Genomic DNA, 21,850 nt, shown 5'->3' on the forward strand with positions numbered 1-21,850 from the left:
CTTAACCCAGAGAGGGGAAAAGCAGTGTAACACACTCAAGGAGAAGCACTTCTTGAGCGTTACTATTTATATTTCTGAGACCCGATCCAGTCACTTAGGAAGCTAACTGATCTCCATGTTACGTCTCACAGCCTGGGGCGCACATGACCCCATCCTGGCTGTGAAAGGAGGCTCGGTGCAGCTCAGCGTCCAAGCCAAACTGGCCGGGATGGACATCGATTACATTGTCTGGAGGTTCAACATCGAGCGCCCTATCGTCAAATACAGCAACGAGTCCAAGAACCCTCTCAAGGTGTACAAGGAGTACGCCAACCGGGCGGCGGTGGACCCCCAAACCTACAACCTGCAGCTGAGCGACCTCACCGAGCTGGACAACGGGACCTACAGCGCCAGGATTATGGATCACCATGGATACGAGAAAGACGTGGCCAAGTATACACTGGTGGTTCATGGTGAGTTCATGGGACCAGGAAGGGGGCGTGTCTGTGATGCCAAGTTGCAGTAATGTTGGGAATGTTGCAGTATTTGCCAGCCTCAATATAGCCAATACGGCGGTAAACTACAGGTTAGAGAAGCGGGCTTGTGACTCGAAGGTTGCTGGTTCAAATCCCCAGACTGGCTGGTAAAATGGGTGGGGGAAGTGAATCAGTAATGGTCTCTCCTCCCTCAACAACTACTGACAAGATGCCCTTGAGCAAGGCACTTATCAACAGTGAGACAGTAAAAGTTTGACGTTGAACCTGGCAGCTCGTATGTGTGTAACTGAATATAAGGTTTGGAAAAAATCAAGCATGCTCGGTCTCCTTTCCCTGGATAAATAAAGGTAAAAAAAACACACATTAACATCTCTCTAATGCCAGAAAAAAAGTAAATTAGTGACTTCATCACTTTGGTTGATAGTTTTAAAATTCTGCTATGGGGTTTTACTTTTTGTTGTTTCAATTAAATAATCTAAACTCAAAATTGTCAAAATTGAACAGTAGGCCATTACTCACTGCTGCATCACCATTTGACGAAGCCAGCTGAGGTGGGACTGACCCTCTTGTTAATATATTAACGCTGGTAAGTGGAGCTGACTACAAGCTTGACACTATTGTTAAATTACTTCAGACTGGAGGAGCTACAGGCTCCACATCCAAAATGGCGCTGGTGTGGCAGGAACGGATCAAGGTAGAAGTAGTGGCTGCAAAAGCATGGAAGCAGCGACGGAAATTAATCTTCAGGCTGCATTGAAGGAACAAGTAACAGAGGCTGCATCTATTTCTGATGTAAATCAAAGGCCTATTTTTTATAATGCTGAGTGCTACTCAAGCATTTTGTCAGGTTTAGCGTCAGTATATTTTGAAGAGAAGCAGGACCATGCAGACAGAGAGATGCAAGAGTGCTTTCTCAACCAAGGAGTTGAGCGTATGCTTTATGCAAACCAAGCTGAGCCATGAAAGTCTAGCTAATGTTACTGTGTGCTGTGCCTATTTTCACAGACTTTTACTTAAACATTGTCAGTAAATAACTTTTATAACCCATGATAACTGAATATACAGGTTGGTTGAAAGGTTTGTCTAGGTTTGTCTGAAAGTGTTTTTTTTGGGGAAGCAGGTTTGCCTCATTTTAGCACAAGATCTGAACAGGTTCTCTTAAAGTTTCATGAAAGTGTCTCAGTTCCTTCTCTTCAATCTTTCACTTCCTAACCCTAGAGGCAGTCCCAGACCTAGACTTCAACATGATGCTCCTCTACTTCAACTCCTCCGAGCGTTACTGTAACGTCTCGGTCACCTGCTCAGCTGAGGAGAGCTACGCCTCCTACACCTGCGACCTGGACGGCTGTACCGAAGATCAGGTGGTCCTCCTCAAGCCCTACCTGCTCATGTCTGTCACCGGGACAGACGGCCTGGTGGCCTGCAATGCAAGCAACCTGGTCAGCGCTAGAAGCCGCTGGGGACGCATCAGTGACGTGTGTGAGTATGAGTGTATGATCATGGATGGGGCAATTTCGGCTTTTATAACCAGGGTCTGGCTTTCAAACAAGCATCTTAGCACGAAGATTGCCTCTTTCCTGTACAATTACAATCAGTGGTGGAAAAAGTACTCAAATCCTTTACTTACTAAAAGTAGGAATACCATAATGGAAAAATACTCCAATAAAAGTAAAATTTCACTTAATTTTACTTAAGTGAAATGCAGTAAAATGTACTTAACCCCTTGTACCCTGACTTTAGCTGACTTTATCCTTAAATTTCCCCTTAAGTAGCTTCAAAGTTAGAAAAAAAAAAGTCCTAACTGTACAGCAACATCACATCCATATTCTGTATCTGCTCGTTCCAACGCTTTCTTGAAGCTCTAGCTGCTTATATTAAATGAAATATTCAAATACAAGACGCCATGTTTTTATGGCTGCACCATTACATCAAATGGAAAAAATCTAGATGTTTGTGCATCATTTTATACACATTTCCCTGTAATTCAGCCTGACATATTTGGTGTCTTTGGAAAACTTGTTATCTTGACTAGAATTTAAAATAAAGTTCTGTGGGTTTGAACAAAGCTTGGCCGTGCAACCTGCGTTTGTAATGATGGACCCAGTGGCGGGGGCGGCAGGGAAGGGAGGTTAAGTATCAAAAGTAAAAGTACTCATTCTGAAGAACGATCCCTTTCAGAGTAATAAATTATTGATGCGTTAACCTGTAAGAAGTATTTTAATGTTGTAGGTCTAACTGCTCCATATACTGTTGGGGAGTTTAAACTCTAACAATGCAACATATTTTATGTGCATGTAAAACCATATTATGCAAAGTAACTAGTAACTGCAGCCATCAGATAAATGTAGTGGGGTAAAAAGTACAATATTTCCCTCTGAAATGTAGTGGAGTAAAATTATAAAGTCTCATAAAATGGAAATACTCCAATGTGCCAGTACCTGAAAATTGTACTTAAATACAGTACTTGAGTAAATGTACTTTGTTACTTTCCATCTCTGATTACAATAGCATGCTTTGGGGCAAACTTCAACCATGCGTCTTCAGAAAGGCAGAAAAGGGGAACTTAATGGTTAGAGAAGCTGGCTTGTGACTGGAAGGACACCAGTTTGAATCCCTGGACTGGCTGGGGAAAATAAATGAGTAAAAGCACTTCCTCCCTCCACATCTATTGTCGAGATACTGAACCACCGGATCCAGTGTGTAACAGTATGAACGTGAAGCAGATCCATAGAGCAATCAAAGGTTGACCAGATCAAGATGCAGTCCATGATGAAGTGATTGACCCTGGACTGTGTGTTCCTCTCTCCGCTCAGGCACAGAGGAACTGGTTTATGAGCCCATGTCTCTGCTGGGAGCGACGCTGATCGTCCTGGACATCTTCACACCTGTCTTCCTCATCTGCCTCGTCCTCTACTTCCTCCTCATCAGACCCAAACACATCGGAGGTACTCCTGGCTTTGGGACGTCCTGCCTGTGGGATTTAGCCTAGCAAAATCAGTGTCCAACAACTCTTAAAACACATTTTTACAGACAGGTTTTTAAACAAATTTGTCAATTTTATTCTCATCTCATTTGCCATCTCATTTATTCTTCTGTAAGCCTGTTTTTAATTTATGTCTGGCATTTTGGCATTTATTTATTATTGTGGTATTGTCTGTAAAGCACATTGGAAAGATTATTATTATTAGTAGTACTAGTAGTAGTAGTAGTTGCAGTAGCAGTAGTAGTAGTAGAAGATGTATTTGTAGTGGTAGTAATAGTATTAAATGTTGGTATTGGGCCTAGATTTCCAATTTTTCCAATTTTCTATTGACTAATTGTTTAAACCTGACTTGTTGAAAAGGCCATGACCGATTTTGCCTTTAAGCATTTGCATTTTGATGACATACTAGTCTCTCATAATCTTTCCCAATCCACAATCCCCAGACCTCAAAACCATGCAGCTGAAGAACAAATCTTTCTTTGCTTCAGTCGAGGTAGGAACGCCTGCAACATTTCTTCAATTAAACAATTTCCCACGCCTGCATTTCTCCTGTTAATCTACCTGCTGTGTTCTGGTGTGTTCATGCTCACAGTTGCTGCATGTGAATGAGTTGGAGGAGGTGCTTAAGGATCCAACTCTGCCAGATTATTTAAAAGGAGCGGCGATCTACAGTATATCCCGAGGCAGGACCCCCGCCCTGCCCAAGCTTGGACTAAAACCGAAGCAGTTCACAGACGCTGACACACTGGACAGGCTATAGCCTCCTGAGGCTTCTCTGCATCTATCAACTCTGACTGAAAGGAGCATGAGCAGCATTTAGAAAGACTGATCTGCCACAAGAGACATAATAATCCATCTTCCTACAGAGGGAGGATGCAACTTGGATCACATTCTGAAGACATTTGTAGGCAAAGCATTAGAAGTCAATCTCTAAATGTGAGAGCAAGATCACCATTAAGCCAGGAGTGGCCATCTTTATCCACTTCCTGTATTTGACTTTGTTAAAGGAGCCATAGGTAAGACTGTTTGGTTGATTATTTCAATTTGGAAAGCTTTTTCTTTATAAAAGGTGGACAGTAATTTATCGGGTGTTATAAGAGTTTTTCTGTGATAGACGGCCGCACTATGACTCCACAGTTACCCTCCAAATACAAACATGTCACCCCCCATGGACGATGCAGGCAGCCCTTAGGCCAATCAGTAACAAGATGCATCATCCCTCCAAGTTTCATCAAAATCAGATCGGTGGTGCAGCAGTTATGGCCCTTCAAAGGTAGAAATCTATATGTTTAATTATAGCGCCCTCATCAGGACAATCAGTGTAATTTTTTAAACACTCTAACCATAACCCTAACACCAGAACACAGTGTCAAAATGCATCATCTGGCCATGTTAGGTCAAAATTATAATTCTATATAATTATAGCGCCACCATTAGGCCAATCAATGTAATTTGTATTTATGTATTAAGTTTAGTGTCAATTGGACTTAATGGTGAGGCAGTTGGGGCCTTTCAAAGTTTGATTTTAACTTTTAATTATAGCATTAGGACAATAATTGTAATTTTCTGTGATGCCAAAATGCATCACACCCATCTATCTACTATATTAATGAGGAGGGACTGTGGGGAGTGGGCAGGGTGAAAGAGTTTGGGCTTGAGGTTTTGGTTGTGTGTTTTAAATTTTAAAATAATTTTAATATTGACATTAAAAACTTGCCTATGGCAGATTCGATTATGGAGTTGACAGAAAGACTTATGATTTATTTGTAATGGGCTTCTGCATTATGAAGAAGAAAGCATAAAAATGTACATAAACCTTTGAAAAGGTCATTTGAGTGAAATGTGAATGCCTGAATTTCATCTTGTTGCTCTTTGCGCTCTCTTCTATGGGTCATGTTAATAATCCAGCAGGGTGAGAAAAGTGATAATTTAGTGTGTACTGTGCAAAGGACAGAACATTTGCACACTTTGGACATAATTCCAGTATTGCAACAGAAAACTTACACACATCAAATATTCTGATACCCTAAGTACTAGCATGGCCTAGAATTAGATCTGTCACTTTTTAAGGCCATTTTATAGATGTACATATTCTCATAGCCTACATTCACAAAACTTTTGTATTTTTTTTTATATACCTTTGTATTTGATAACTGTCTACCAGGATTTCGCATTTTGAAACATAGGATTCATTATATATATCAAATGTCACCTATTACAGCATTTTTTTTTTTTTTTTACGTATCAAATTCAAACAGACCCATCCTTCATCTGTAAATGTTTGACTTTAACCACACCGTTTGGTCACAGTTTATTTGGATAGTCCAACGCTGATGCTCAACTTACTGTCAAGTGACTCTAATGTGTCACTAAAAACTCTACTGAGTTTCAAATGAAATTTACAATAGTGTAAAAATGTGTCAATAGATATTCAATGTCTTGGTTAGGGTTAATGTTAGGGTTTGGGTTTGGATTACATAGTCTGTAAAGATGCAACAAATAGGCAAGTGACACTTTGTTGAAAATCTGCTTTTTGTTGCCTGATAGTTGACTGAGTATCAACAGTGGATTATTCATATGCTGTTACCATTTATGTGTTACCTACCAAAATAACAAAATCAGCACTTTACTCATAAACAGCACTTTACTACTCAAGCTGTTTCTCTTTAATAGTTGTATTTTTTTGCGAGTGCTTATTTTCCCTTTTGACAATAAGTTGAATGCTATACTATATATTACTATACATAGTCTATAATATATACCAGTATATCCGTCTAACCGACATATATAGACTCTATTAGGGTTAGACTGATATACTGGGCTGATATTGGCCTTTTATTAAAAATCAGTTAGGGTCGTCCACCTCTGATATTTGTGTTTGATCACGTATTTATTGCATAATTGATCAATACTGCATTGGTTGTCTATAGGACCTGAATTGAATTTAATGTGACATATTGATCAGATTCCACACAATCACATGTATTCTTATTCTTAATTTTATTCTTATTCTTATCATCATCCTGGGTTTCAGTGGAGCGTTTTAGTGTCCCATGATCTACATGCTGTTTCAGAGCCTCCACTCAATTCTTGTAATTTTGTAGATTGTTTTTTTTTTACATGAAAATGGTCAAGTTTAAAGATATTTAATATCGGGATGAAATATCAGCTATATTGGCAGCTTCACTCCAACAAATGTGCGTATTGGCACCAACCTTTAAAAATCTAAATGCATCAAAACCTTATAATCAAGTCATATATACTGTATATATATAATGTAGTCTCCCTCTCCTCTCTGTCTCCTTTCTTTTCTCAATGACACAATGGACCAAAAGAGTGCAGTAATACCACAGACATCCATCATGAACCACATTATCCAGTGGTTTAGTGTTAATACCTCTTTACAACTTGTAAAATAATTGCCTACAGCTCAAGTCACTTCCCCAACCTTCCCTCTCCACTCACGAGTCGATTCCACTTTTCCACCACAAGATGGCGACATCGTAAAACAAACAAACAAAAAAAAAAACCCTCCATCTGACAACTTCTCTCCCTCCAAGACACAGAGCCAGTGACATCATCTGCGGAGGGACAGAGGGTGTGCGAAGGACAAATGTCTTGAAATGCATTACATCATTCTCCACTAATATGATAATATATCTCCGGCGCTGAGTGCGGTGCCAAGCATGAGAGGGGCCATAATCCATACAACGACTGCTTCAAATGGGAACAAGGGGATAAAATGGAAGTGGTGGTGTGTGTGTGTGTGTGTGTGTGTGTGGGTTGGGGGGTTCATTGGAGTCGTGAGCGCAATGTTGAAGGTTATTCCAGACATTATTTCTCAGTGGGAGCAGGAGGAGAAGGGAGAGGATAATCACTATCACACTAACTAGGATGAAGCAGAGAGCCTTTAATACTCCCTGTCTGTCTGTCTGTCTGTCTGTCTGCTTTCTTTCTCTTTTTCCTCCAGTATCTGTTGTTTCTTTCATTCTCTCTCTCTCACTCACTCATTTCCCCTCTCTATTCAGACTACAGCTCGACCTCCTCACTCTGCACCTCGCTGTTTCTTACCCCTCTAAACCCCCCGCTCCCCTTCTTCCTCATACTCATGTATAGTGGGGAATAAAGGAGAAGAGAGGAGGAGAGGAGAGGAGGAGAGAAGAAGAGAGGGTAAGAGAGGTGAGAGAAGGGCTGAGGAAAAGAGGGGAGAGGAGACGGGAGGAGAGGAGAGAAGCTGGGGAGATGAGGAGAAGAGAAGAGAGGTTAGGAGGAGAAAACAGGAGAGAGGAGGGAAGGAGAGAAGAGGAGAGGAGAAGAAAGGAGGGGAGAAGAGGGGAGAGGAGAGGAGGCAAAAGGAGAGAAGAAGTGAGGAGCATTTTCTTGTTAAAAAGCATATAGATGAACATGAGGCGGCTGAGAGCCGAAGAGAAGAAGAGACGAGGCAAGACGACATGAGACTAGACTAGATGAAAAGAAGGAAATAGGAGAGGAGAGGAGGTGATGGAAGGAGCAGCAAGGGGAGGGGAGGAGAAGAGAAGAGAGGTTAGGAGGAGAAAACAGGAGAGAGGAGGCAAGGAAAAGAAAGGAGATGGAGAGACAGGAGACGAGACGAGAGAAGGAAAGGAGAGGAGGAGAAGAAAGTAGAGGAGAGGAGGAGACAGACAGAGCAGCAAGAGGAAGGGAGGAGAAGAGAGGAGGAGAAGAGAAGAGAGATTAGGAGAAAAAGAGGAGAGGGAGTGACAGGAGACGAGAGGAGAGGAGAGGAGAGGAGAGAAGAAGAAAGTAGAGGAGGAGAAGAAAGTAGAGGAGAGGAGGATACTGTAGGAGCAGCAAGGGGAAGGGAGGAGAAGAGGAGTAGAGAACAGAGGTTAGGAGAAGAAAACAGGAGAGAGGAGGGAAGGAAAAGAAAGGAGATGGAGAGACAGGAGACGAGACGAGAGAAGAAGAGGAGAGGAGAGGAGGAGGAGAAAGTAGAGGACAGGAGGAGACGGACAGAGCAGCAAGAGGAAGGGAGGAGAAGAGAGGAGGAGAAGAGAAGAGAGATTAGGAGAAAAAGAGGAGAGGGAGTGACAGGAGAGGAGAGGAGAGGAGGGGAGAGGAGAGGAGAGGAGAGGAGAAGAAAGTAGAGGAGAGGAGGAGACGGACAGAGCAGCAAGAGGAAGGGAGGAGAAGAGAGGAGGAGAAGAGAAGAGAGATTAGGAGAAAAAGAGGAGAGGGAGTGACAGGAGACGAGAGGAGAGGAGAGGAGAGGAGAGGAGAAGAAAGTAGAGGAGAGGAGGAGACGGACAGAGCAGCAAGAGGAAGGGAGGAGAAGAGAGGAGGAGAAGAGAAGAGAGATTAGGAGAAAAAGAGGAGAGGGAGTGACAGGAGACGAGAGGAGAGGAGAGGAGAGGAGAGGAGAGGAGAAGAAAGTAGAGGAGAGGAGGATACTGTGGGAGCAGCAAGGGGAAGGGAGGAGAAGAGGAGTAGAGAACAGAGGTCAGGAGAAGAAAACAGGAGAGAGGAGGGAAGGAAAAGAAAGGAGATGGAGAGACAGGAGAAGAGACGAGAGAAGGAGAGGAGAGGAGGAGGAGAAAGTAGAGGAGAGGAGGAGACGGACAGAGCAGCAAGAGGAAGGGAGGAGAAGAGAGGAGAGGGAGTGACAGGAGACGGGATGAGACAAGAGGAGAGGAGAGGAGAGGAGAGGAGAAGAAAGTAGAGGAGGAGAAGAAAGTAGAGGAGAGGAGGATACTGTGGGAGCAGCAAGGGGAAGGGAGGAGAAGAGGAGTAGAGAACAGAGGTTAGGAGAAGAAAACAGGAGAGGAGAGGAGAGGAGAGGAGTTAGGGAGGGGAAAGGAGTTGTAGAGGAGAGCAGGAGCAGACTGCAGAGGTTTGTCTTGCAGCTACGCTGTGAGGCTCGCAGCAGCAGCACTGTCACTCTCACATGCAGGTAAACACCGGCTCTGCCCGTCTGTGAGCTATACATAGACACACTAACTTTCCACTCCAAGTTGCTCAACATAGAAACTGAGGAATTGTCATAGCAACTGTTTGGGCACATTAGTTCATGGTTTGACCTGAATAAAGCAATGTGTGATATTCAGACTTTCAAGCTGGAGATGATTAAAGACTTGAAAAAGTTTTTTAAAACCACATCCTCATTTATAAAAATACACTCCATCTTAAACTTGATTTTACCACCATAGCTCTTTAATATGAACAATTTCAGCGGACGAAAGCATATAAAATTCTAATATAAACAACAATAAAATGCTAACCATGACCAATAGGGATGAGTCCATCTGCTTATCTAATGATGTGATTCGATACGCGATACAGGGTTCACGATTTGATTCGATCACAATACGATGTAATAAATAAAAAGTCAGGTTTTTCTGAGCCACAAATCTTTCTATGGCATCGGCTTGCTAGAATGAAAACAGCAGTTTAAAAATATCATGACAGTGCAAATAATATAATTTCAGTGGAGAGCTTGGTCAGTCCGTCTCATTTATGATTACTACAGTAGAATAAAATGGAGCTGATATCGCGATTCATTTTTCTGCATCATGATACGTATTGTCATATTTTTGTGTCGCGATATATTGAATTTCAATATATTGTCCCATCCCTAATGCCCGAATATAACAATAATGGTAATAAAAATCAACATAAGTAAGAAAGTAAGAGCTTTTATCAAATGAGGCCTCTGTAAACCTACTAGAAGTGTTGCCATGGTGCAATAATATAGACGTTTATCTCAAAATAAAGGAGACTTTACTATTGTTCTTATGAAAGCCGTGTCTTCTTTTATTTTCTGTAATACTGTGGAAAAATAATTACATACAATTTGAAAAAATATTGGATAAATCAAACAGAAAAGGTAACATGAAAATAAAAAGAAAATTTCAATAATATCTTGTATGTTTTGTACATTTTTGTCTTGAATAACAGGGAAAAACAAGTACTAAACACAAAGCCCATGAGCATAATACATACATGAACAATGTATAAGCATAAAAAATAAGAATGTGACGAGAATGATATGGAGGATATATGCTCATTTCTACGTAGGTGCGCACGAATGCACACACACACACACACACACACACACACACACACTCTTTGCCTCTCTCTTTCAAGTGCAATGATATGGAATCCTTCATACTGCAGATCATTGTCTTCGTATACTCAGTCATGCCAAGCAGAAAACAGCTAAATCAGTTAATCGCACTCTGTCTTGGAGCTCTTTTAGAGAGCAGAACACGCTCAACATCTGGATGAGGGGCGAGCGGACCGGGTCGGCTCCTTCCTCGCGTCCTAAGGCCACAGGATGTCTCCATCACTCTGTCTCTCCATCTGTCCTGCTCTCCTACCTCGCTTTCTACCGGGGTTCGACCGACACGGGGTTTTGAAAGCCGGTATTGAGATTGAGAGATAGTAGATATTTTGTGGTAGACATTTTTCCATTTTCATGCCAAAAAAATGACAAATATTCAGTGTTTCTCCCCAGAATTGTGTTCTTATTAGGGCGGAGAAGCCTCTGAAACAGCATTTAGACCTTCAAGCTCTCCATTGAAACCCAGATTAATGAAATTATTTTGGGGTTAACAGCCCTTTAACACAGGGAGACCCACCACACCTATTGAATAGCAGGGGAAAATACAATTTACAAGAAAACATTAGTGAACAATTAAATGCATAAATTAAATTTGCAAAGAAATATATATTTCACTGCATGTTTTACAGACTTTTTATGTGATCAGGGAGGAACCTTAATTATATCAGCAGTGTTAATATTTTATAAAATCCCAATATCGGCCCCATATATCGGTCCAACCCTACTTTCCTCAGCCCAGTGTTCTCTCCACACTTATTATGGTAAGAAAACACACTGGGGTTACAGGTCGCTGACACACACAACACACACACACACACACACACACACACACACACACATCCATCAATATACACGCACACACACACACACACACACACACACACACACACACACACACAGACTAAATACACAAATGGCTGCTGCATTTGTTTGTCTGCTCAGTTCATTTTTTTTTTTGCACAGTCGTTTGGCACCCGCTGAAGACTCCGAACGTAAAAACGGACACCAGGCCACTCGAGTCGCTCTTGGCCGGGGATGGCACAGCACAGCACAGCATGGAACAGGACAGTTTGAAGCACCTCCGTGCTGCGGGCCTGGCCTGGTTCAGCCTGGCTTTGGCCTACTTCAGACAGAGTTTTGGCTATTTGTGGCCTGGCTGTGCAGTCATTTTGGCCACAGACGCACACATGCCCCCACTCCTTTTTCGTTGGATTTGACCAATCAGAAACCCCCCATCCAATGCATACAAAATAAAGTAGAATACTGTGTATAAAATTTTAAACACACACACTTTGACCACAATCATTTCTTCCACTGGTGACGTAATACCATAAAGTAATACCAAGAAAATAACATTTAAAATACTGATTTTCATAGAAAGGAAGGCATTCATGAGATAAAAATGAACACTGAAGATGGAACGACAGAAGCTCATGAAGCTATATATTCTCTAACAAAGGACTCCCCCCCCCCCACCCCCACCCGCCCGCCCCGACACACACACATTTATATACAAGCTAGATTGCTAACCTACTCCAAATGTTTTTATCTGGAAGAAAAAGGTGAAATTTGGAAGAGAGCTATCGGAGAAAGGCTTATGATGTTGTAATGAGTTTTTCAAAACATTGAGAGGAGTTCGACCTCTAAATCTGGGAGCCGGTAGATTGCTATTAATATATCACAGGGGGTAAAAAAGGAGAAAATGCAGAGTAAAGAGTAGGCTATAATAACACACACCTCGTTGATAGATATACATGAGGAAGTGGGAAAAAAATGAAATAACAACCTAGCGTAGAGTAGACACTTGTCGAGTCCCGTCCAAACCACATACTTTTTCATTGCTGAACTAAATCTAAACATCTGTTTTGCATTTTTGTTAGCCATCCTTTACATATTTGTCTGTCTCTGCTGTCAACAGACTGATGACTTTGCAATGTTAACAGGCATTAAAGGAATAGTTCACCCAAAAATTAAAATTCGGTCATAATCTACTCATCCCCATGCCGGCACAAAATCTGTGTTTTTTTTTCCATACAACTTGCCAGGAGTTTGCCAGGCTCAAGCTTGCTTCCAAACAATTGCAGTAAATGGAAGCCAGTCCTTTAGGCTTCAGAAAGGGCAAAAAATGGCCATAAATGTTCTCCATACAGCTCCTTCCATAATCTAAGTCTTCTGACGGCAGAAGAATTATTTAATGCAAATCGAGTCTTCCTCCATTGTATTCAGCTTCCGTGTTTGTGTGAGGCAACAGTGCGCGACTTCTGTGGCCGCACGATCTCAATGCTGAATACAATTGTAAGACTCGATTTGCATTAAATAATAAGATAAAATGTTGTTTTCTTTCCACTTGCATGGTGTCAGAAGACTTGGATTATGCTGCACAAGCTGTATTTTTTGCCCTTTCTGAAGCCTAAAGGACTGCTTGTATGAAGAAAAAACACTTATCTGATTTTGTACTGGCATGACCGAATTTGAATTTTTGGGTGAACTATTGCTTTAAGAGAGTGTTTGTACAGCTAATAGACATTGAAAGGGACTGGTAGCATCACTACCAAACTAGTTGTACCCCGCAAGTACCTGGACGGCCTGGATGTGCATCTATCGGCCCCAATACCTCCTTTGTGTCAAATCTACTCATCCCGCACAAGGTCAAACCGACACTGCAAGTCTGATGCAAAACACTGCAGTTACAACACTGTAAAAAGGTTGTAAAGAGGTAATAGTATGCAGTACCAAGGCTGTGATAACCATATAAATTTAAAAGGGTGCTCCGCTCCATCTGCCGCTCCTCTCTCCATAACTACTGAAACGGTTTATATTGTGACCTTGGAGTTATAAGGTTCCACCTGGTATTTTGGTCAAAAATGAGTTATTCATATAATGTTGCTCCACAAACAGGTCTGTACATGTGGCTGTGATTTGCTTATTTAAGGAGGCAATAAGTAATATTTTTACTGCCCCATAGCACAAAAAGACCATAATATATCTGATAGGATTATTGATCAATTCCAATGACTCAACCGTTACTTCGCCAGTCGTTGAGATTTCTGTCTTTCAGAACTCACTGTCCGGCCTGAGCTCTGTTTTGGAACAAATCCCTAACAACTACTTGAATTTTCAACTGCTCAGCAATGGAGACATTTCATTCTGCCGGTGCCACAGATGTGTCAATGTTGTTTGGGCGTCATGGTGGCTCAGTTTTGCTGAGGCATGCACCATGTACCCACAATGTCCTGGGTTCAAGTCTGGATTGGGACCTTTGTCTCATGCATCCCTCCGTCTTTCCTGTCTCTCTTCACGGTGACTATCCAATAAAGCAGAAATGCCATGAAAATAATAGCAGTAGTTGCCAACAGAGTCATAGATTACTTAATGCCCCTTTGAAAAATTGCAAATGAAAAAGGTCATTAGTTTTGCTCTGTGGGATATGGAAGTGTTGCTGCTCAATATCTCAAAGCTGCTCTGGAGGAAGATGGAAGCTTGTAACTCCAAGGACAGAGTGAAGATTGACACTGCGGCCATGGAGCGATGATTGTCAGCGTCCAAGGTGAAGTCGTGAGACGGTGCGATGACCAGAGTTGAATCCACCCTCACTCACCGCGCACAATGTGCAAACATTAAAACCACTTCTCTATAGTGGTAGCTATGGTAGAAGCTCCCCCTCCATTCTTCACCTATCCTTCATTAGTCCCACAGTAACTGCTGTGGACAGAAAACACTGCGAGCAACATGATCAACAAGCCACTGGAAGTCCATTCATTTCCAATAGAGCTGAGCGAACAGGGAAACTCCACTGATGTGTGGACGCTCAACAAGTTTGTCAGCTGAGAAAGATTGGCCACAGCTGAACTTTTCATCAACCGCCAACAGAACATCAGATTTCCTTGTTTCCCTACCGATGTGGTTTTGTTTCAACAGTTCCACCTGTGCAAGTGCAAAATGAACTATGACTATTCAAAACTTCCCAGTTCTCTACAACAGTCAAACAAACGTCTGAAAACAGATGCTTGGAGAACGGCTGCATCCATCATTGGGGTCGATGGTAAGCTCTGAAGTAATTTTCTTGATTTTTTTCAGCTTATTTTCAATTAATGCTACCTAATAAGTGCTTGCTAGATATGTTTACTCTTCAAAATGTTATGAAAGACAATCCAAACTAAGCGAAAAACACATGATTCGACTGTTCAAAACTTTGTCCCATCAACCAAGTTGCTCGCAGTGTAAACGCAGGATTAGATGTTATACAGTACAACACAATTAGTGCTGTATACTGTGATGAAAAACTAATGCGTCTCCAACAATCGGTTGCCAGATTCTGCCATGTGTCTCAAGGCTGAACAGAGAACCAAAATTTGATTTTCTCTTGGGTTGGAAAACATTTCAGCAATAGTGCAGAGGGGATTCAGTAAACTTGGGACTAGTAGAGTAGCTGCATCTTTAAGTTTAAGAGGTTAGAGCCCAGCACCAGTATTTTAAATGCTGATTATTATGTACCTGTAGGGTCTAAAGGCCAATGGCTAGAACCAAGGCTGACACAATATATTGGGTAAATCTTGGATACAAAATACTACCGAATTTTCTGTTGTGGCGAGGAAACCAACATACTTACACATAAATGTATAAAGTACCATAAGAGCTAGATAGAGCCCTCTGCATTACTTGATGAAAGTACCTTCCTTTTGATATGTTAGGTTACACTCACACAGCCTCGTCGCCTAAAAGGGGTTCGCAACAGTGCCCAAATGAGCGGCCATTTTAAACAGCTTGCCATCCAGCCATCATTTTGAATGTCGTTGACACGTTTGAAAAAGGCAGTCCAGTCGGATGGCTGGGAATCAAATGAAGAGTTTCATTCCAAAATGAGATATCCACCATTTAAATAAAGTGACACGTACTCTTACAAAATGATTAAGAGTGCAAAATTAGAACAAATTGAACTTATTTTCAGTGGGTTGTAATCAACTTAAGTCCACACTGTAACACATTTACAAACTGGACCGTGTAGAATTTGGAGATTCTGAATGATGAGCTTCAATAATTTTTTACCCCAAAATGGATATATAGCGTTTTGGATCGGAACTCTTCAAATTGTCTAATTTAAGTCCACAACATCCCCTTTAAAAACACCAGCCATCACCTTTAAGAAACTCAAAACGTTTCCAATAATGATCACTTCGACACAGAAACCTCTGAACATTAAAAAGTGAATGTCACCCAAAACTCTGAACCTTTGGTCCACAACTCCTTATAAAAATACTATAAAATGTTTCTGAATGCCATTTTTTATAAGTTTCGGTATAAATATGGAAAAAAGTTCTACTCTACTGTGCAAGTGAGAGAAACAAATACTTTTTGACACTTGAGGGTAGGGGAGGTATTTTTGTACAAATTGCAGAAATTCATTGAATGCAAAAGCGCTTTCTCTCCCCCCGCACACCCCGATTCACAAATATACAGCATCGACCTCAAGTGAAACGCTGGGTATAGAAATGTATCATGATGTATAAAATGAGAGATGAGGGAAGGAGCATCTTGAGACGCTTGCTACCGCTCCTTTCCTTTCCTCTTTAGATGTGGCAAATACAAAACCTCATCTCACTGCCCAGAACACCGTCCTCTCCTTAGCAAAGGGAGACACACACACACACACCTTTAAAGTTTGTGTGTGTTGGCACATAATCATTGGCACTCTGGTCGGTCACTTCACCACCTTAAGAAGCTTTGTCCCGCTTTGATAGTAAAGGTAGATCTTGTATGCCATGGCTGCTGGGCAGTTTCTAGGTGCGTAGGGTGACGAAGGGATTCAAAAGTGCCTGATGTATGTATATAGTCCAAGCTGCCCCGCTGCTGCAATACATAAGTAACACATATGTCTTTAAAGATCTGTGTATATGTGTGTGTGTTTTTTTTTTTGCACTATGTGAGAGTCAGAGATTGCAAAAACGGTGAATTACAGGGAGGTTTTTCTGTAGGTCGCTGTACTGCATCGCACTGTATACTGTATAGGTTTGTACAAGGAGATAATACTTGAACTTGAAAATGACCTAATTCTCCATTTTCACTTATTTACAGAGATGGGATGGGAGGAAAGAGGGATGCAGGGAGATGGTCCAAAAAGCGAGAGGAGGAATGGAGGGGGGGGAAAGGGTTTCTTTTGCCCTCCTTAACCCCCCCCCCCCTCCCCCCTCCCCTCCTCTTCTTGTCTACAAAGTGCTCTCATTCTCTCTTTCTCTTTTTGTTTCTCTTCTCTTGATTGTGGCTTTCGCTGTTGCTGCTGTCGGAGCGTAACACTGCACACAATAGAAGGTCTGAGCAGAAACTGTGTGAATGTCGATTTGTGGGTGATGTATTGCTGCTAACTATATTGTATGCAATGCTGCTAACTACTGTATGCCGCTGTATCATTGTTGTGATGTTTCTCATGTTGATAAACTGAACCATATTCCATGCACTGGTTTCTATGGCAACAACATACTGAATCTTGAATGTTCAAGTATGTATAGAGGGGTAGGATTGTGTCGTTTTTTTCAAAGAGTAAGTGTGTCTGTGTTTATGTGTCTGCAAAAAAGCGTCCAAGTGTGTGTGTGTGTGTGTGTGTGTGTGTGTGTGTGTGTTTCTCACACATGAGTCTGCATCCTCTGTGTGTGTCTGTGGGAATAGTCAGAGGGTGGAGACGAGTAGGAGAAGCGGGTGGAGCTTCCGTACTTCCCCAGCCCCGTTTCAGGACTTTGCGCCGGCCCCTGCGCCGGCCCGGGTCCGGGTCCAGGTCCGGGTCCGGGTCCGGGTCCAGGCCCCGGCCCCACCCCTTGTCCCGTTGGGTACATCTCATAGGCCGGCCCCTCCTCTATGGGCGGAGCAAAGCCCATGCGGTAGCTGGGATACTGGGAGGGGTATCCATAGTTGTCATAGGCCAGTTGAGTCGTGCTGTCCAACAGGCCGCAGTCTCCGGGGTAATCTCCGGGAGATTGGAGCGGCGGGTTGGGTGGCGCTTGCTGGCTCTGTGGCGCCCTGGTGAAGGTGTTGAACTGGGCGTAGCTGGCGTGGGACATCCTGGAAGGGGGGCGTGGGTCGTAGCAGCCCGCCCTCGAGCCCGGCACTCCGCTGGGGGGCACTGCGCCGCTGGCGGCACCCGCTGGCCCGCTGGAGGTGGCGCCGGCCGGCCCGCTGCTGGGGTTCGGGGAGCGGAACTCTCCCTGGTAGTGGATGGCACGGGACTGGGGGCGCGCCTCGTCGTGGGTGGTGGCTCGGACGTTGTAGTAGCCGTTGGTCGGGTCCTGGGATGGCAGGGAAGACTATTAGCTTTTCAGTCCTATTATATGGACTGTATATAAGAAGCAATAAAGATAACTATCTAGATATATATGGAGAAGCTGTGGGAAAACACATCTAACCGTCTATTCTGTACTTTGGTTAGCAACTTTTATGTGGGTGTCTCAGCTGTTAGGAGCTTGTCGTGAATGGTGAAGATCATAAAGAAAGACTGGTAGCATTAGCAAGTTAGCTCCACCACACAAATCAATTCAAATTCAAATTCAAAATAACTTTATTTATCCGTTAGGAACTTCATTTGTGTAAAAGCGTCCGTGCATACACAACATATATCCAGACAAATGACAAACACAGAGCGGACAACATACAAGTGCAGCTTAAAACAGTTAAGATGTCCGCCATAGGGTTAAGTGTGCTTAATCATGTCCATAAATAAACAGTAATAAATAAGATCAAGCACCCAAGCTAGCTCAGGCATTAATAAGTCTAATAGAAGTAGGCAAGAAGCTTGACATGGCCCGCTTGGTATTGAATGGGAGTGACCTGTATCTGCGGCCTGACGGTAGGTGGCTGTAATACCTGGATCTATGGCACTTTTCACAAAAACGCAATAACACACTGATATTACTGTGATATACTGACTATTAACATGTGGCTCATGTTGTTTAACGGCAGACTGATATGCTTGGTGATGTGGGTGCAGCTGGTGACGTGCTTATTGTTCATGCTGCATTACATGTACAAAAAAGTGATGGTGTGTGAGTGATGCAGCACACAGCATGTGTATGACCACAGAGATAATGATACATTTCTGTTTTGCTAATATAAACCTGGTTTTCACTGCAGGGCCAAGGAGAAGGAGGGCTCACCAGGGCTACAGCTAAATCTGCACTGGAACAAAAGCACTATTCGATCTCTGGAGCATTTACTCCTTTGTTTGGGCAGGTGAGAACAATCACATTTGGGTGGCCAAATAATGGCACTGAAACAACTGAAAATGTGAGTCTCAGTCCTCTTTCAAGCGAACTGCGGTGAGGTTTGTTAGGAGTGAGAATGTAATCCGACCCAACTACAGGAAATGACCCCAAAACACAAGGTTTCATGGGTATTAGAGATGTTTTCATTCCACTACAGTTCAAACCAAAGGAAACAAATTGCAGGTGTAATTGCACTCTTAGTTTAGCTGACAAATAATCTCAGTTGGTAACAGGATGCAGAAAAAATCACCAACATTTGGTTTAGGGGAAATTCAGTGACACAGATAATGAGTAAGAGCGGTCTTGTTATGGAAGCCAAGGCTAGACAAGAACTGCACTGCAAAGGCTGGAACTGAGGAAAGAGAAAATGTAGAATATGTACGTTATAGCACCTGCAAAAAGGCTATTTATTCTGTACCGTAGCTTCCCACATGTTGGTCACATGATCACTGAATGATGGGTATGATCACAAAGCTCATGACGTACAGAATGTCTGTGGATGTAACCGTGCTCCATGCAAGATACGATGTTAAAGACGCTGCATAAAGGTGTTTGGCTTTTTCTCACGTGTTTAATACACAAATGCAATGTCAAATGCTGAATTTGCCGCACGCCCGTTCTCACCTTGAGCTCGTACTCCTCCCGGGTGTCCAGGGTGTCGCTCCTCATGTCCTGCTTCAGGTCCATGTCGTCTTTGAACGGCTGAGTGGAGGGAGAGAGGGAGACAGAGGGCAGAAACTAAACCATCAAACAACGAAACACACACAGGGAGGGAGTGAGAAAGGAAAGGAGAAGGAAGGGAGGGAGGGGAGAGGAAAACAGAGTTTCAGGTTTTTCATCCGAAGAGAGCAGAAGACGAAAACGGTTAGTTGTTGGAAAAGGTTTTTGGCGGAGCTTTAAAACCACTCCTGGGACGACAGGAGTAACACAGCAGCCTCTTCGTATTGTTTCTCCGGCACTTCCAGGGTTGAACTCTTTTCAAAAAGCAACATGGCCGTCAAAACTGTGCAGTGTACGCGGCGCTCTGCTTTTGTGCATGTAGGATTAGGCCTGTGTGTGTGCGTGTGTTTGTGTGTGCATGTCTTTTTATGTACTTTCTTGTGTGTGTAAGGGCTTTTGTGTGCGCATGTGTGTGTGTATTTTCAAGCGTGACGACGTGTGCTTTCATGTGTGTCCATTGTAATGTGGGGGAATGTATCAGTGTGCGTGCGTGTGCTTTCAGAAGTGCATGTGTGAGTTTGTCTGTTTTCCTGTGTGTGTGTGTGTGTGTCTGTGTGTCTATGTGCATATACTTTCAGGTGTGAGAATGTGCATTCTTTTGTGCGTATGTGTGTGTGTGCGTGTGTACTTACACATGTGAGAATGCGTGCTTTCATGTGCGAGAATGTGTGTGTTTTTGTGTGTGTGTGTATGTGTGTTTGTGTGCGTACTTTAATTTGTATGAATGTGTATATGTGTGTGTGCGCACATGTACTTTGATATATACACGTGTGTGTCTGTTTTCCTGTGTGAGCGCGTCTGTTTTCCGATGTGTGTGTGTGTGTGTGTGTGTGTGTGTGTGTGTGCCTGCACCCATGTCGCCCTTTGTGTCTAAGTATCTCTGTATTTAAGGCCAGTGACCCATACTCCTCCGCTCCACGGCCCCCGGTGACTCAGATGGGTGTCTACTCACGGAGTACATGGCCTTGACCATGCGGGTTGCCGTGGAGACGCTGGCCGCCTCCTCCTCCAGGCTGTGGGTCTCCTTGTTCACCGTCTCCACCTTGATGTCTGGTTTACCGAGCGTGACCCCTCGGTGACCTGGAAGAAAAACACAACCTCTGGTCACAAGCTGGGTTGACAATAAAAATTCAGAATAATTTGGGTAAATCTACGTATTTTCTATCAGGAGGCTCTTCTCTAGTGAAGCCCCACAGTGAGCGTGTTTACATGCACACTAATAAACCGATCATAGTCTTTGAACTCTGGTAGTGCTTTTGGTTGTGTAGCTTCCTGGCCATGATATAACCCCAAAACTGACGATTCTCTGTTATCTGTTGCTTCAGTAGAGACAATTGTGTTTTTTTCTCTCTCCATTCACTGCCGTTGTGTGGAGGAACAGGTCTGAAAATCACACTTCAAGCACATAAACGAACACAAACAACGCAGATTCTGACAATGTATAAAAAAAATAGCAATGCAGCTGAATTGTGGTTAAGTGAATCACTTTCTTTATGTTTATTAAACCTTTCAGTTTGAACAAGTGTAGCGCCGGAATCTGGCCGGAGGAAACTTATGCCGATGGAACGAAGAAAATAATATGTTTACCAATAATTGTAAATAGGTGAAAAAAGGTGGGAGACAGGACTTGGACAAAGCAGATTCTGGCAATATATAAAAAATGAGTCTCACTTTTTTACGCCTATTTACAATTATTGGTAAACATATTATTTTCTTTGTTCAATTGGCAACAGAGCAACAGATGACAGATTACTGCTGATTTTGGGGTTAAATCATGGCCTGGAAGCTACACAACCCAAGGTAAGGCCTACTACCAAACTTCAACATCACTTTATTCGGATAAAGGCCGTTATCGCATTATGAGCGCAAAAAACCTAATTAACACAGCTATGTTTTTGCCCAATCTGTCGAATTATTCTGCATGTATACCCTTCGTCTGATTTCTTCTGTTTTTTTACACCTGCGCATGAGTGCAGTGCGGATAAAGAACAACGTCTAACAGCTTGGCGAAGAAGGACCAAAATCCGAAACAACCAAAACAACAAACAACAGTTTGAGTTTTACATCACTTCCTAAGGAGAGAAATCCAACTATGACTGACTCATGTAAACCAGGATTTTGGCATTACTAGAGTGCATGTAAACATATCAATCAAATTATTGCCATAACCTGATTATTCACAGTTACCGGGTTATTAATGTAAACGCCCTCATTGCGATTTAGGCTGACAAGAAGTGTGTATTTCTACATAAATTCTTGCCTAGTGCAGCCTTAAAGGATAATACTACTCAGTTTGATTCATACATCCTCTGATTTACACTGGGAC

General features: G+C 42.7%; 1 protein-coding gene across 1 annotated transcript in view; it reads right to left on the bottom strand.

Annotated features, from left to right (window-relative positions):
- Positions 1-16,777: 16,777 nt before the first annotated feature.
- kirrel1b (kirre like nephrin family adhesion molecule 1b) overlaps positions 16,778-21,850 on the bottom strand; it is a 59,991-nt gene continuing 54,918 nt past the window's right edge. Inside the window, exons 13-15 of the mRNA XM_071921604.2 lie at positions 20,477-20,604; positions 19,429-19,506; positions 16,778-17,832 (exon numbers count right to left, since the gene is read on the bottom strand). Of these exons, the coding sequence (XP_071777705.1) occupies positions 17,176-17,832; positions 19,429-19,506; positions 20,477-20,604 (863 nt within the window). The 3' untranslated portion in view covers positions 16,778-17,175. The remainder of the gene's footprint in view (positions 17,833-19,428; positions 19,507-20,476; positions 20,605-21,850) is intronic.

Source organism: Centroberyx gerrardi, chromosome 13 (genome assembly GCF_048128805.1).
Source record: "Centroberyx gerrardi isolate f3 chromosome 13, fCenGer3.hap1.cur.20231027, whole genome shotgun sequence".
Taxonomy (NCBI): Eukaryota; Metazoa; Chordata; class Actinopteri; order Beryciformes; family Berycidae; genus Centroberyx; species Centroberyx gerrardi.